The following is a 13,811-nucleotide window of genomic DNA, read 5'->3' on the forward strand; positions in this document are numbered from 1 at the left end:
AGTCATTGTACACATGAAATGCTGTCAGTTAATGCTGACATGGGTTGTGACCAGGAAGGGAACAATCTTCAGATTATTGGCATGTCCTCTTACACAGTTGCATTAATTGGGATTTTTTTCAGTTATTGAACTTCTTGTAGTTAGCATTTAATTTCTAATGCTGCATAGTGAGTCTGGCTCAGTACAACACACAGTTAAAACTTTGCCCTGCTTGAGATGCTTTCACTGGCAAGAGAGAAAGATGAAATATACTTGAACAACCAAGTTTTCTCCCTTGCAAAAAGTGAGAGGAAGCTGAAAAATGGATGGATCATAAATATCAAGACTGGCATCACTGGACTGAAGCAATTGTTGAGCTGAGATTTAAATGTAGCTACATTAGAGTGCTTGGAGAAGTGAGTTGTAGTATTTGAACAGTGGGCCTCAGTCTGGGAAACCATTTCAGCAATTGCACATCAGGTGGGAATGCTGATCCGGAAAGTCACTGTCAATAATCTCAAAGTGGCAGATGAATAATAAGACAAAAGTAATTTTTTAGGGAAAAAATGGTTTACTATGAAGTAGCGTGCTTTGCCTCATGGTTGGTGTATCAGAATTCCTGACCAGTAAAGCACAAAAAGCTTAAAACCTTTAGAGTATTTGCAGAAATGTGTTTGAGACTTAGAAACTGCGTGCTATGCACAGTTTCTTTCGGGAATTTCTTTTTAAAATCGTGCTGAAACAGGTGTGCACATGTGGAGGGCGCTTGGCTGAAAGGCATTCACCTCATGTGCCTTATTAATAGCCTTAAACCAACATTCCTACAGCAGAACCATGACCATTTAACTGCTTCCTTATTGTGAAAATGTGCCTGACCAACTCAATGTGCAAGGCTGCTCAGTCCATAAACCCTGCAAAGGGACTTACTGCGATGGAGAAAGAAGAGCAGACAAAGAACTGGGTTAATATCACTAAAATTATCAGAAGTAGTGGAAAACTAACAGTGGAAAAAAAATCACATTTTCCTCACCATATGTTAAGTGCATTTGTGCGCTGAGCTGTTGGAAATCCTAAGTGAGCCTGGGAATGAACATCTGGCTGGGGCATTTCTCTACAGTCTGGTTTCTTCCAGGTGAGAGAGGATTCATCAGCTAGAGGTAGCAGGGAGGAGAACCACTTTGATTATTTACACTCGTATTCAGGGTGGTCTGGTTTTGTAAGCAGAATTTTGGAATACACCCCTCTCCTCAGCCCCTCTTTAAAGAAATGTTGTCAAGATGGTAGCAGGCACTCTCGGTGCTCTGCTGGGAAAGGTGGATGAAGATCAGTGTTAGCCCAAGCTCTCCTGTGGCACTTACAGGACTATTCAGTCATTGAGAAGCTTTTTGGTGGTAGATGTAGATTGTCAGAAGCTTTCTGTTTTTCTGACCTGTCAAAGTTGCTTTGTTGCATGCCCTTTGTGTTCCCCTACTTGAGTTTTGGGCTATTTGATCTTAAAAAGAGTTGCACCAAAGGTCTATTTTCCTGCTGAGAAATTATTCAGTTCTTTGTGGCTGAGGGTTTTCCAGTTTCCAGGTCAATTTCTATTGTGAGAATTTGCCGTCATTTGCAGTAGCAGTAGCATGGATTCCATCCATTTCATCTACCTGTTTAGTTCATGACAAACACCACACGGTTGCTGATGACAACACTGTATAAACAGTATGCAATGAAGAAAAACTTCTAGTGCTAGGCCAGCCTTTTCTGGGAGCCGAATACTTGCCAGTTTTTCCCTGCCACCTGAATCAGGAGCAGATGTACAGAGATTGAAGGCAGGGAGAAAACTCCCTGTCATTAGCAATGAAAGGCATGGCAGTGCCCTGCAATGTATGAAAGAGTCACTGTTCAGGTTTCCTCACATGACAAAAGTCTCTGGTTTTAATTGTACTCATGAACAACTTTAATGTCAAAATCTTCAGCATTTAGCTCTGAAGTGTATAGAGGTTTAGGATTCTTTTTTTTTACCCCTAAGTGCCGTGGTTTTAATACCATTCCATCACCCCACACATTTCCCTTCTTTGTGTTTTCATTATGCAACAGGAATTCTCTTAAAAATCTGGATCCGCCACTAGTTCTAGCAGGTGTTTGGCTTCTGAGTGCCAGAGTTTTTTTCTTCACACAGCTTATGGATGAGAATTTCACTGCCCTTAGGCACAATTTCAACTGAAGTATATGAAAAGTGTGTTACTGTGTCAGTTCAAATTATCTCACTATTAAAGGAAAAACTCAAAAGGAAATTAAATATAAATAATCATACTAACATAACATAACATTAATAACATTAAGGTTATAATTTAAATTAAAAAGAATTGGGAAAATCTGAGTCAGAAGTCCCAGACTCTCCTGAGAGCAGCCATTGTAAATGAGGATATTGACAACTTTGAGTCACACAATATGTCTTGATGAATAGTACAATAATATTGGAGTATATAAGAACTAAGTGTATTTTTTAGTTCTGTATAATATACTGTGTGGGAAGTAAGTATTGTGTGACGTCTTGCATTCCCTCACCCTTATCCTGTTTTATCTGATGATGGATAATGCACTTGTGTCCTAGGTCCCATTTTGCTCAAATAAAAATACACAAATTGCTACCACCTCTTTTGCCTTCCTTGGGGTGTTGAGACCTGCATGAAGAAAAGTTGGTCATATGCAATGGAAAGTGTTTTTCCTTAGTCCTGAATCCTGCTGTCACACCAGTGGGGGCATGTTACTGTGGCCAGGTGAAAATAAAGAAGCATTTTACAAGTGCATCGCAGGATTGTTAACAAAATGGTGCCATGAGGTTTCACCTGCCCAGATTTTTTTGCTTGTGTTATTTTTAGAAGGATTTTTGTTTAACTGCAACTTTTGGTTCCCTGGGAGCATTCGTGCCTTTCTTGTAATCTTTCTTCAGCATTATTGGAGTAGTTATCCAGACTGGATGCTGGGAAAGGCAATGAGAAGGAGGTAATTTATTAGAAAAGGGTGATGTTGATCTTGCAAGCCAGTTGGGTACTATTTATCTCACTAAGAAAGGATTAGGCTTCTACAGCCTCTTGTGCTTCTTTTGAGGCTTCTATTCATCAATATTTTGTGGTGTTAGTGAGTAATCCTAAGGTTTATGTTAATGTATGGCCTGCCAAAGCTACTAGGGTGTCTTGGCCCTTCATGGTGGAGGCTTCTTCCACCCATTAAAGGAATGACCCTATATCCTTTCTCATTTCATTTTGTTCTTTCCTTTGCTCCTTAAGCAATGTGAATCTTCATTCAGTGCATGTGTTGATTTGTCGGTCTTTATAGTCCATCTGCCTCTGACAGTGATCCTACATAGCCTTAAACTATGCTTCTTTCTTGCCTTTTGTAAAGAAATCTGCAGTTCCTCAAAGATTATGCTTCCAGGCTCCTCCAGTGTGTAACTGGACCTGCAGTCGTGGTCACAGGCGGGCAGGATTGTTAGTTTCCTGCGAAGGAGTGCAGTTGTCAGCAGCTCATCAGTTTAACAATAAAAACCCCCTTTCACCTCTTGGTGTTCATGATAAAGGACACTAACAAAATGTCCTGGATTTGGCTTCATGGGGTTAATTTGCCACCTGGTAGCTGGTATAGTGCTGTGTTTTGGATTTAGGATGAGAAACACGGTGTTTTGGCAGTTGCTGAGCACTGCTTTCTCTAAGCCGAGGACTTTCCATCTTCTTACACTGTCCTGTCAGCCAGGACCCTTAGAAACTGTCAATGAATTAAAGATAGAGTTCCATGAGAATATGCTCCAATAATAGTGAAAGGATTTTTTTTTTTTTTTGTCAAGAATTGTACCAATTATTAGGTTTTTTAAAATAAGGAATAAAAAGAAGGTTTTGTCTGGAACAGTGGAACACATGGTGAAAGGGGTGATAAAATCTTTTAAGACTTCAGTCACCTCTGTCTGTCTTGCAAGATTTTAGAAGGAGGTTTAAGTGAAATAGTATTTTCTGTCTCATTTCCAGATATTCCTTCCTTTCACTGTTTTATTACAGAGGAAAGCTGATAAAGTCTTAAACAAAAAAAGTGTGAAAACATCCCCCAACCATTCCCATGCCCCCAAAGCACAAGCTTTGGGCAATATGCAGGTATTCACCAGTGTAGGTTGTTTTATCCATATGCTCTAAAATTGCTTTTTCTGTTAGATCACATGGCTGTGCCCCTTCCCCATTCCCCAGGGCTAAGCTAAAAACTTGGGGAAATAATTGGGTATTACACATTTTGAAAGCAGGATCTGATCCACAGTCACTAACTTTCTGACAATAATTGGAAGTGAACTGCTCTGGGGTTATCTTGTCTGGGTGCTGAATTTTCCCCCTTGGCTCTTATTTATACAAAACTAGAGAGAGCTGTGTTATAGTGCAGGAGATGCTGTCCTGCTGCAGCTGGATTTGGGCCCTGGTTCTGTGAGGAGGTCCCTGGGAACTTTGCCACTGGCATCGCTGTGAGCAGCTTTGGTCTGCTGGTGCCACTCTTTTAGAGCAAATTTTAGGCACATCTGATCAATTCTTTGGAAAGAAGGCAGAGTCTGCCTAACACAGAATTTAGAAGCTGGTTCGCTTGAAGAAGAAAAAACTTTAGGCTTCATATTTCTTTTAGAAATATGAAGCAAAGTTCATATTTAAGCTGGGTTTTGAAAGTAAGTGAAGTTTTGGCTAAATACTACTGCAGCCTCTCAGTGAAATGTTTAATCTTTTAGCCAGACAATAGCAAGAGAAAACATAAGTAATTGTTGATAAATATCCAAAAGCTTAATCACTAGTATAAATTTTAGAGGGCGCAGAAAAAGAATTCGAAATGTGTTGATCTCAGTCTGCAGCTGAAGCTATGCCAAAGAAAATGTATTTACATTTAATCAAGAAAAATGGTGGTAGAAATGTCCTTTTGGAAAGATTGAAAGATGGGATCTTAATTTTAAAATGTAATGATCTCCATTGTTCCTCCTGTTTCAGTGTTGGTTTAAGGTTGTACAAACTGAGAGCCTGAAGAAAGCTTTAGGCTGAGCACTTTTGTTCTGGTGACGTGATCTTTAGCACATCCAGTCACTGGAACGACTCCGAGTGCTTGAATGGGCGCAGGATGCTGTGGGCAGCCGAGGTGATGTAGGCAGTTGCTTTCTTGCAGCTGTGAATATGATTATAGTTACAGCTTAGATTCAGTTTTCAGTGATAGACACTTCAAACAATAGCTGAACTATCAGTTTCTAAGTTGCTTCCTGGCAGTATTTTACTGTGTTGGAAAAACAGTGGCTTATCCAAAATATTTAAGAATTGTCTTTTGCTTATCTTTGTATGTATCTTCAACTCAGAGGCATGTTTTTCCAAGGTCGTTTTATTTCTTCATGTTCAAGCAGGCCTAGAGTGAGAGATGAGAGGAAAAATCATTAGATTTGGGCTTAAATAAGACATGTCTAAATCTGCTTTTAACTATTACAGAGCATGCAACATGGAAGAAAAAAATCCTTGAGTTTCCCACTCTGGTTCTGTCCCTGCAAGAGCTTTTGACTCAGTGTCTCAGATTGTCTCACTTGTGACTTCCCTGATGAAACCTGACAGCCAAGTCCTTCTTTCGGGGTTCTTCTATGAAGAAGTGCTTGACTTCAGTTCATCCAAGTCCTCCTTCGTTTTTCTAGGAGAAGTGACATTTATACTTTAATTCTGATTTGAAATGCTGGCCTCTTTGTTTAATATTAATAATTAAATAATTGGCCTGGTCTGCTGAAATGCTGAGCTGCTGGCAGCTTCTGTGGAAACTCCGTTCACTTGCAGGGTCTTTAAATGTTTCAGTGTCTAGCATTAGGAAGCTGTTTTTGTAGATTTTGGCCGTGACAAAAGCTAATCTGACTCTCACTAGATATTTATTCATCAGGATTGCTTGCTCTGGAGATATCTGAATTTCTGAACTGTTGATGTGACATTGTTTATCTGCAAATACCCTTTTTCATGTTGTGATGAAGCTGGAGAGCTGTTCTCTATCTAACATTTTTGTATGGGAGTCCTTGAAAATCCATTAAACTGAACTGCTACTTAGCTGGTATATTACTTCCCTGGGGCGTAAATCAAATGCTGCAGCAGCTTAGGAGACAGTTATTTAACTTGAATTAAATGGAAATACACACATTTTGGTAGATGATTGGACTTGCTGTGCATATTAATCTGACAAACATGTATTTACAAGTCATTAAGAATGCAGATAGTTTTTTCTCATTTTGCTTTTCCTGTCTTTTTTTTTTCTCTAATACAATGATTTTGGAAATGAACGCTGCCCATTTTCCGTTTCCAACAAGAACTAATAAAAGAGCCACAAAACTATGGAAAGCAAACTGCCTTCACTGTATTTGTCTTTCTTTATAGAATTTACTTTGGGCAGGGTAGTGCTGTTGTGCATAACTGTAAAGCTTTAGTTGATCGGACCTTTTATCTTTTCTGTGTGTTTCTTTTTAAAAGCAAGATATTGAGGCAGTTTCAGGAAGAACATGGTATTTGTCATTTTCAGCATTTGAAATAGATAATTTTGAAGCGTTCTTCTGCATTACTCCTGTTTACTCTTGTTATGCTCCTAATTTTAGCAAGGACACAGGCTCAGTTAGGGAATGACTGATGTAAGTATAAGTAAAATTTATATGTATTAAATGTACATAATAGCAGAGTTCTTACTTTTCTCTTGGTTGTGGTTCTTGGTGCCAACAATCTCTAAAATTAAAAATTCTCCTGTACCTGAAATATTAATGTTTTATTTCTAATTATGTTCAAGTCATTTCTTTGAGATATTACATCTGTTTTCTCATCTTCTTGACCTTCACAGCTCAGATTTAGTAGAAAGCTATCTTTCTAAAGCTGCTGCTGTCTATATATAAATATGGAATGATTACTTTCAAGTTTCCTGGTGGCTGTAATTAAGTAGAATAGTAGCATGCAATTACAAGGTTTGGTTGAGCTTTGTCTTGGCCTTAGTATCAAATTATCTCCAAGAACTGTAGACTAAACCAGATTTTTTTAATTTATCTGAAATTACAATAGCAGTTTAAGTCCTTGGATGAAATTGTTTCTCTCTAACTTGGAAGGAGTGACCAATGATTAATACTTACAATTTTTATCAAAAGGAAAGCTCTACAGTGTAGTGATTTTAAAATTGTAAGTGAGCTGGATGGCAATAGTTAACATGCATCCTGGGTATCAAGGAGAATAAAGAGCAGTTAAAGTACTTTGCACTGTGTGGTGGTTTCAGAATGTGCCAATGGGATTAATTTTGAGTCAAATAGAAGAAGTTGTGCCCCAGCAGCCCCTACTGTGCTCAGTCACTGGGAGGCTCTTGGCTGTGTGTGGGCATTCAGTCCTTCTCAGCCTTGCTACTTGCCAATGGCAGTATTGGCTGGGAAGCACTCAGTGACCATCCCTCTTACTCTCTAAAATAAAATAAAATAATCAAATCCAGCAACTCAGGCAGATGCTTCTAGTCAGTGTTCTACAGAGCAGTGAAACAGCAGCAGCAGAAACAATGTGCAGCTCTTGATGGAAGGAGATCTGAAAACCAGAGGCTTGGATACAGGCAATTCTTTGTGTCTTGTGCAATTGAAAGTGAGGAGTAATTTGGTCTTTCAGCACTCAGGTGGGGAGTGTTGAGTGAGGAAGCAACCACAGCCTGAGATCAAAGCTGTTCTCCAGTGTAAAGCTGAATAAACCCAGTGCCATTTCATGCTTCCCACTTCTGCTGATCAGGATAGTTCCCCTTGATCACAGGGGCAGAAAGATGTAGCATGGAAAACCTTATTTTTTCAGTTTCTGACTAATAAGTTACATGTCCTAATTGACTAGAAAGATTTTCAAACACTGATCTGTTTCCAATTTTTGTATTTTCTTTTTTTTTTTTGTTTTGGTCAGTAGGTAATACACACTTTCATGCTACGTGATATATTAATTTCAATGAAGTTCATGTAGTGATTAGTATTATATCTGCTTTGGCTATGTTATCACCCTCTACTGTCTTCATATGCTTAAGATCATAGAAGCTGGTTTAAAATGCTTGCTTTAAATCTTAAGTGTACTTGTAACTTGACACATTTGATTTAAAGCTATTGAGATTAAACTGGCCATTAAACGGACCTAAAACACTAGCATGAAATGTAATTGTTTTCTGAAACTTGCACTTACAGTCTTTACTTTAAAACATGAATTTATATCAGATTAGCTAAGTCATTCAGAGATGATCTCAAATATACTATAAACCCACAGACTGTTGAAATTTGAATTATGTTTAAGCCAAAGTGCCCGTAGAAATATAAAAGCCTCATAAGGAGGATTGGTAGATTCCTCAGTGGGGAATAAAATGGACTAAGTGGAAACATTATATTTTGTGCTCAGTACAATGTATGAATGAAAGTGCATTGGGAACATGAAGCTTATTTGAAGGTGCCTGCATCTAGAGGGTAAAAATGTTTTTCTACTCCTTTAGTAGATGGATACAAAAGAGTTCTCTAAACACTTGAAGATTTGAATTTTTAAAAATTAACTTCTCAGTTTGGGATGTTTATCAGATGTAATTCATTGGTTTTAACATCAGTTTGCCATGACAGCTGATAGTGTGTTCTTAGTGTTTGGTTTTATTTTTAATTAATTGCTTGATTGTATTCTTTCTTACTTGATTTATACTAGGCAGGTAGCAGTACCTATTGCTGCAGCTGACAATCAGTTTCCGTTGTAACCTCTTGTGTGACCTTATAAAATATCCGTGTTTTACACTGAGTTTTTCTGCGCTTGGAAGCCAGATTTTGCTTGCCTGAATCTAACAAGCATTCCTGTGCTCCTCAAGTGCCTTAGCTGCTCATTAGCTTTTCACAAGAAAATGGAATTTGTGTTAGAAACCCCTAGTTTTTCTTGCTATGTTTACCAAATTGCTCTTTCAGCTTCGAATATTGGCATGGTTTATATTTGAAGCATAACACTGATTAATGTCCAAAGACTTTCTATTTTAAATGTTTAAATTACAAAGATGAGAAATGCAAGCAAGTTTATTGTGACATATCCTACTGACAAATTTGTTTATGAGAAAATAGGCAACATTGTGATACATACAATTAGCTAAGAAGTATGGTGGAGTAATTTTGATTCTCTTCTGCCTCTAAATTAGGCAAATCTTCCAAAACTATTGTTATAAATCACTAGCATTTAACAGGATTCTTTTCCTAAAAATTCTACAGATATGAACAGAACTTAACAGTGCACCATTAAGATAGGTTGGTAGAACTGGCAAAGCTGAGGTAGAAATGATAAGCACTTTAACCCAGGCCACTTGAGATTTAGAATGCATATCTCTCATCCATTTAACCCCCTGCTGAAATCATAGGATTACATCACTGCTGTATTCCCTCACACAGGATCTGTCGATAGCCCATTGAAACCAGTGGGGAAAGGTGCCAGATTATGTCAGCCCGTTTCATGTCTGGGTTATGCTTCACATGTCAAGGCTTGCATCAGCTGCAGCCAGCTCGGATTCAGCAGGAAGCAGAATTGTGGACCTCTTTTTGGTGGCTGTATGGGGAAACTGTTGTTACCAAACGTAGATTTGTTCTCCATATTTTATTACTTAATTATGCGTAAATGGGGTCAGTTGGCTAAAGTGTGCAAATGAGATCTCTGCTGCGATAAGCTTTATAGAAATGTAATGATAATATGGTGTGAATGTGAATTACTCTTACATAGGCCTGATGAAAAAATCCTCTTTACAATCTTGTTCAGTCTTGCATGCTGAAATATGACCTTTACCCTAGTCTAGGCATATCCTTTGCATGCTATTTCTAGTTTATATGAAGACTGCTTGATTTAAACCAAGTATGTTAATCTGATGCTGTCATGACTGATGGGGTTTGCAGTCTGAGAAGCTGACAGCTCTCAACAGAGTAAGCATCAGCACTGTAAGCTTCTCCAGACCATCCTGCAAATGACATGCCATCTGCTTTTTGTGAGATAAGTTGTGAGCTTCAGAAGGTGAACTTACTGCAAGAGAGAAAGTGCAATAGGTCTTACCTTCCTTTTCCACCACAAAGTGGTTTAAAATATAATTAGATTACTTTAGAAATCTCTAGTTAGCTGGCACCTACATTTGGTATAGTTCTAGCCAAGAGTCTAGAAACTGGGCAATGGCGATGGCTGGCTTTCATGTGAAATTTCTGTGTAAATATCAAAAAATACAGTTTAATTACACCCCTATTTATTAAGTTTATTCATTGGTAAATGTTCAGCAGTAACTTACACATTTCAGGCTTTTTTTTCCTTCCCTGAAAGGTTTCAGCCTTTTGGAAGGTAATGTTCATCTCCTTGCCCTGCCCTCACTACACAGCTGGACTCAATATTCTGCATTCAAAAGATGATTGCTTATTTTCTCTAGTATGCAAACGAGTTGGCTTCTCAGGGTAGTGTTAAATGCAGGAGGAATAAGGGCAGAAGAGTCTGTGCAGTGTTTGCATATCTGTGTTGCTGGAGTCCTCCAGTGCAGTGGGATGGTGTTAGCCCAGCCTGTGCTCGTGTTGAGAACGCTTCAGGTGTGTTTTGACTGCTGACCAGGCACAGATTCTCTATGCAAAATCTGTTTCTCTAATCAGGGCCCAGGTGTCAGACAGTCCAGCTGGAGGTACCAGCTATGATTCTGACAGAATTAACTCCTCTGTAGCTTGAAATGAGCCCTTTTTTCTTTGCCTTCCCAGCGTGTTCTCAAATGCTCTTCCCCAGCTGTGAATAGCATTCTGAACTAATATGGAGCACTGCCTGTGCTCACTCATTCCCATTCCCTATTTCTTCTTTGCAGTAATATTTTCCTGCAAGATAGCAAAGTAATTCATAGTGTCAGGGCTTCACAGGTAACCTTATTGGACTAGATGAGCCCTCAAGATATCATGTAAGCTGAGCTAATCTATGATTCTGTCTTTATTTTTTCCCGTAAAAACAAATACGCTGTGTTTAACCAGAAGCCTGTTAACTGCAGTAGCCACTTCTTTAGTGAAATGTATAAGGAAAAAGAAAGTCTAATGTTGCTTTTTGAAAATCTTGGAGCAGTGATATTTGATAAGCTAGAGATGGTCTCCCTTGGTTTAGTAGATTTTTCTGCTATTGAGGCATCTTGTTTTGGCTTGAGTCTCTGTAGGTATTTTGCATGTCTCCATCACAGCACAAAATATCCACTCAAATACCATGCCTTAAAACACAACACTTGTTTTGTTGTTTTTTTTTTCCTCCAGAAGTTCATGTCTAGATTTTTTAATTATATGCACAGTATTTTTAAAAAATGATTTGTATTTGTAGTAGGTGTAACATGACCTTTCTGAATTTCTTCCAGGCAAGAGCAGAGCAGTCCCAAGGTGCATACTTCTTGCCTGAGTTTGCACTTTCTCCACAGGGGAGTTTTCTTGAGGATACCACAGGGGAGCAGTTCCTCACTTACCGTTATGATGACCAGGTCAGTGTCCCATGTGTGAAAATTAGAGATTGATTGATGCATCTAATTCTGAGATAAAGATTACTGTGAAACATTTTAAGGTAGAGAGTGTGTTATCTTTTGAAAGCATATCAAATTTATAGCGAGTTGAATGATAACACACTATGCAAAATCCAAATCAAAGCACTTAGTTGCATAAATAAGAAGTAAAACCACTTTTGGAAGACATTAATAGGATGTAATGAAGACAAAAGTAGCAATATTTTAGTGATGTGTTAATAGATGTTTATAGTTACATCTGCAAAATATGTAGAATGAGAAGTGATTGTCCTTTCTGTGAATTGTTTGACTTAAATTAATTTGTTTTATTTAATGGAAAAATCAGTGTGAGGCAGATTTTGCATTTTCCAGCCTGTGAAAAGTCATGAATTATTGTATTAGTTCATGAAGTTTTTGTAAGGGAAGGTTGGACAAATTATAAAGAAACAAATGGGAAGTGTAATAATGGATGGAACAGTGTTTAGAAAGAAACAAATTATTTTTTTAAGTTAAAAAACTTAATGCTTTCTCCAGACATATAGAAACATTATGTTAAACATGGAATATAGATATAAATGTAAAGAAAGCAACATGAAAGAAATGCTGTTAATCTTGGCAAAAGATCTGAAGCAAACCTAGGAAATGTGTGGCGTGCTGTGGAAATTTACTCATAACACAATGTGTTCCAGGACTCAGTTGAACTTCACATCAAAACTGTCTGAATTACATTCATAGACACTTACAGTACATTTCTTAGTGTAAGAGGAGGGAATTTGGTAGGGAAACACTCCCCTGTAGAAGTGAGAGAAGAGCCAAAGTTTCCTTGCATCACAAGGTAACGTTCTGTCAGTGATGGGCAGATTTATTTTGAAAGATGGGCTCCTTGCAGGAGCTATTTGAAGAAAATAGTTGCTCATGACTATCCTAAAAGAGAGAACTGAGGTGAGTTCATTTAACATTTACACTGACAGTGTTTTTTAGATAGACAAAAGGAAGCAGAAAAGCTACAATAGAAGGCATGCTGAGCCACTGGGAACTATTTGAATTTAGTTTAAATGTTTACAATAATTCATACTTTTGCTTCCCTAGAGGGTCTTGATTATCAACAGAAAAGGTTCTTGGATAAGACCTTCCTTGGACCAAACACCTGGGAAAGCAATAACTTATAGGACAGTAAAATGCAGCTGCAACTCAGGCTGCATTTAATGACAGTAGTTGAAAAACACTATAAAGGTTATACACTTTGATCAAAATAGTTTCCATTTAATGGAGCACATTTTTGAGAAGATGATAAATCAAATATAACAGAGGCTTAGTCTGAGTCTTTGACTAGACTGTTTGGACTATGTGAATCATATAGCTGATTAAAAAACAAACAAAATGAATCCCCTTGAAAAACCCTCAAATACCAGCATAGCTCTATACAGAAGCCAGTTCCAAGCCCAATTCCATTTGATGGAAAGAATTCCATTTGCTGGAAAGTTTTCCATTAATTCCATTGAGATCTGAATTGGATCTAGGATATGGCCAGCTTCTGTTCTTTCATAAATGTGATTTAGTTTTGAAGCCTGCTCTTCCCAGACACTTAGCAGTATGAAATTAAGTTTGAATTCCTGGAACTGAAAGTGGTGCTGAAACATCAAAATGTTGAAAGTAAAAGCAACTGTATTAGCAGTAGTTTCTTTTTGAAAGAAAATTCAGTCCCTAAGCATTATTTATTAAAAGTTATGAATACATTGAATGCAGATGGGAACTGATCTCTATCTCTAGCTTTACCTTCCTGCAAGTAAACCAGGATTTCTTTGGTGAATGGAAAGATTTTTCTTTATTTTCTAGGAAATTAATCATAGGTTTGTGATAATATACAGTTATACTTTTGCTGAAACTTTAACACGAAACTCAATTGTATCATGGTCAAACTGGGTCAGAAGACTAGATCTTTATATTTTCTGTGTTTCATTCAGCTATTTCTTTTGACATTTATTGGTATGAATGGATGGAAGTCTTAAGACCAGAAGGTGAAAATCCTTCATTGGGTAATCTTTTGAATTTTTATAAGCTGGTATGGACATGTCCGATACAAGATAAAATGTGATAAGAATACACAGGTGAATAAACAGAGAGTAATATATATGCATTGAAAGCCCATTTTAACCCATGCAACACAGAAATGGAATCAGTGCTGGAAGACTCCCACATAGATGAAGAATGCAGCACCATCTTCTCAGACACCTTAATTCCTTAATTTAGTTTTAGCAATTAATTTTTCTATCTTGTCCTATTGGGAAGAGCTGCTGGCCTTTGTGAAATACATTCCTGCATTTCCC

At 37.8% G+C, this 13,811-nt stretch overlaps 1 protein-coding gene across 9 annotated transcripts in view; it reads left to right on the forward strand.

Annotated features, from left to right (window-relative positions):
• The window catches only part of ADAMTSL3 (ADAMTS like 3), a 177,760-nt gene that overhangs the window by 22,286 nt on the left and 141,663 nt on the right, over positions 1-13,811 (forward strand). For 8 of the 9 annotated variants that reach the window (XR_005703077.2, XM_040077708.1, XM_040077703.1 and 5 more), the window contains one exon: positions 11,347-11,466. Coding sequence is in view for 8 of the 9 variants with exons in the window: in XM_040077708.1 (XP_039933642.1) it covers positions 11,347-11,466 (120 nt within the window). In the remaining variant the exon portion in view is untranslated. The remainder of the gene's footprint in view (positions 1-11,346; positions 11,467-13,811) is intronic. The other variant, XM_040077707.1, reaches the window with a different exon arrangement.

Source organism: Hirundo rustica, chromosome 13 (assembly GCF_015227805.2).
Source record: "Hirundo rustica isolate bHirRus1 chromosome 13, bHirRus1.pri.v3, whole genome shotgun sequence".
Classification (NCBI taxonomy): domain Eukaryota; kingdom Metazoa; phylum Chordata; class Aves; order Passeriformes; family Hirundinidae; genus Hirundo; species Hirundo rustica.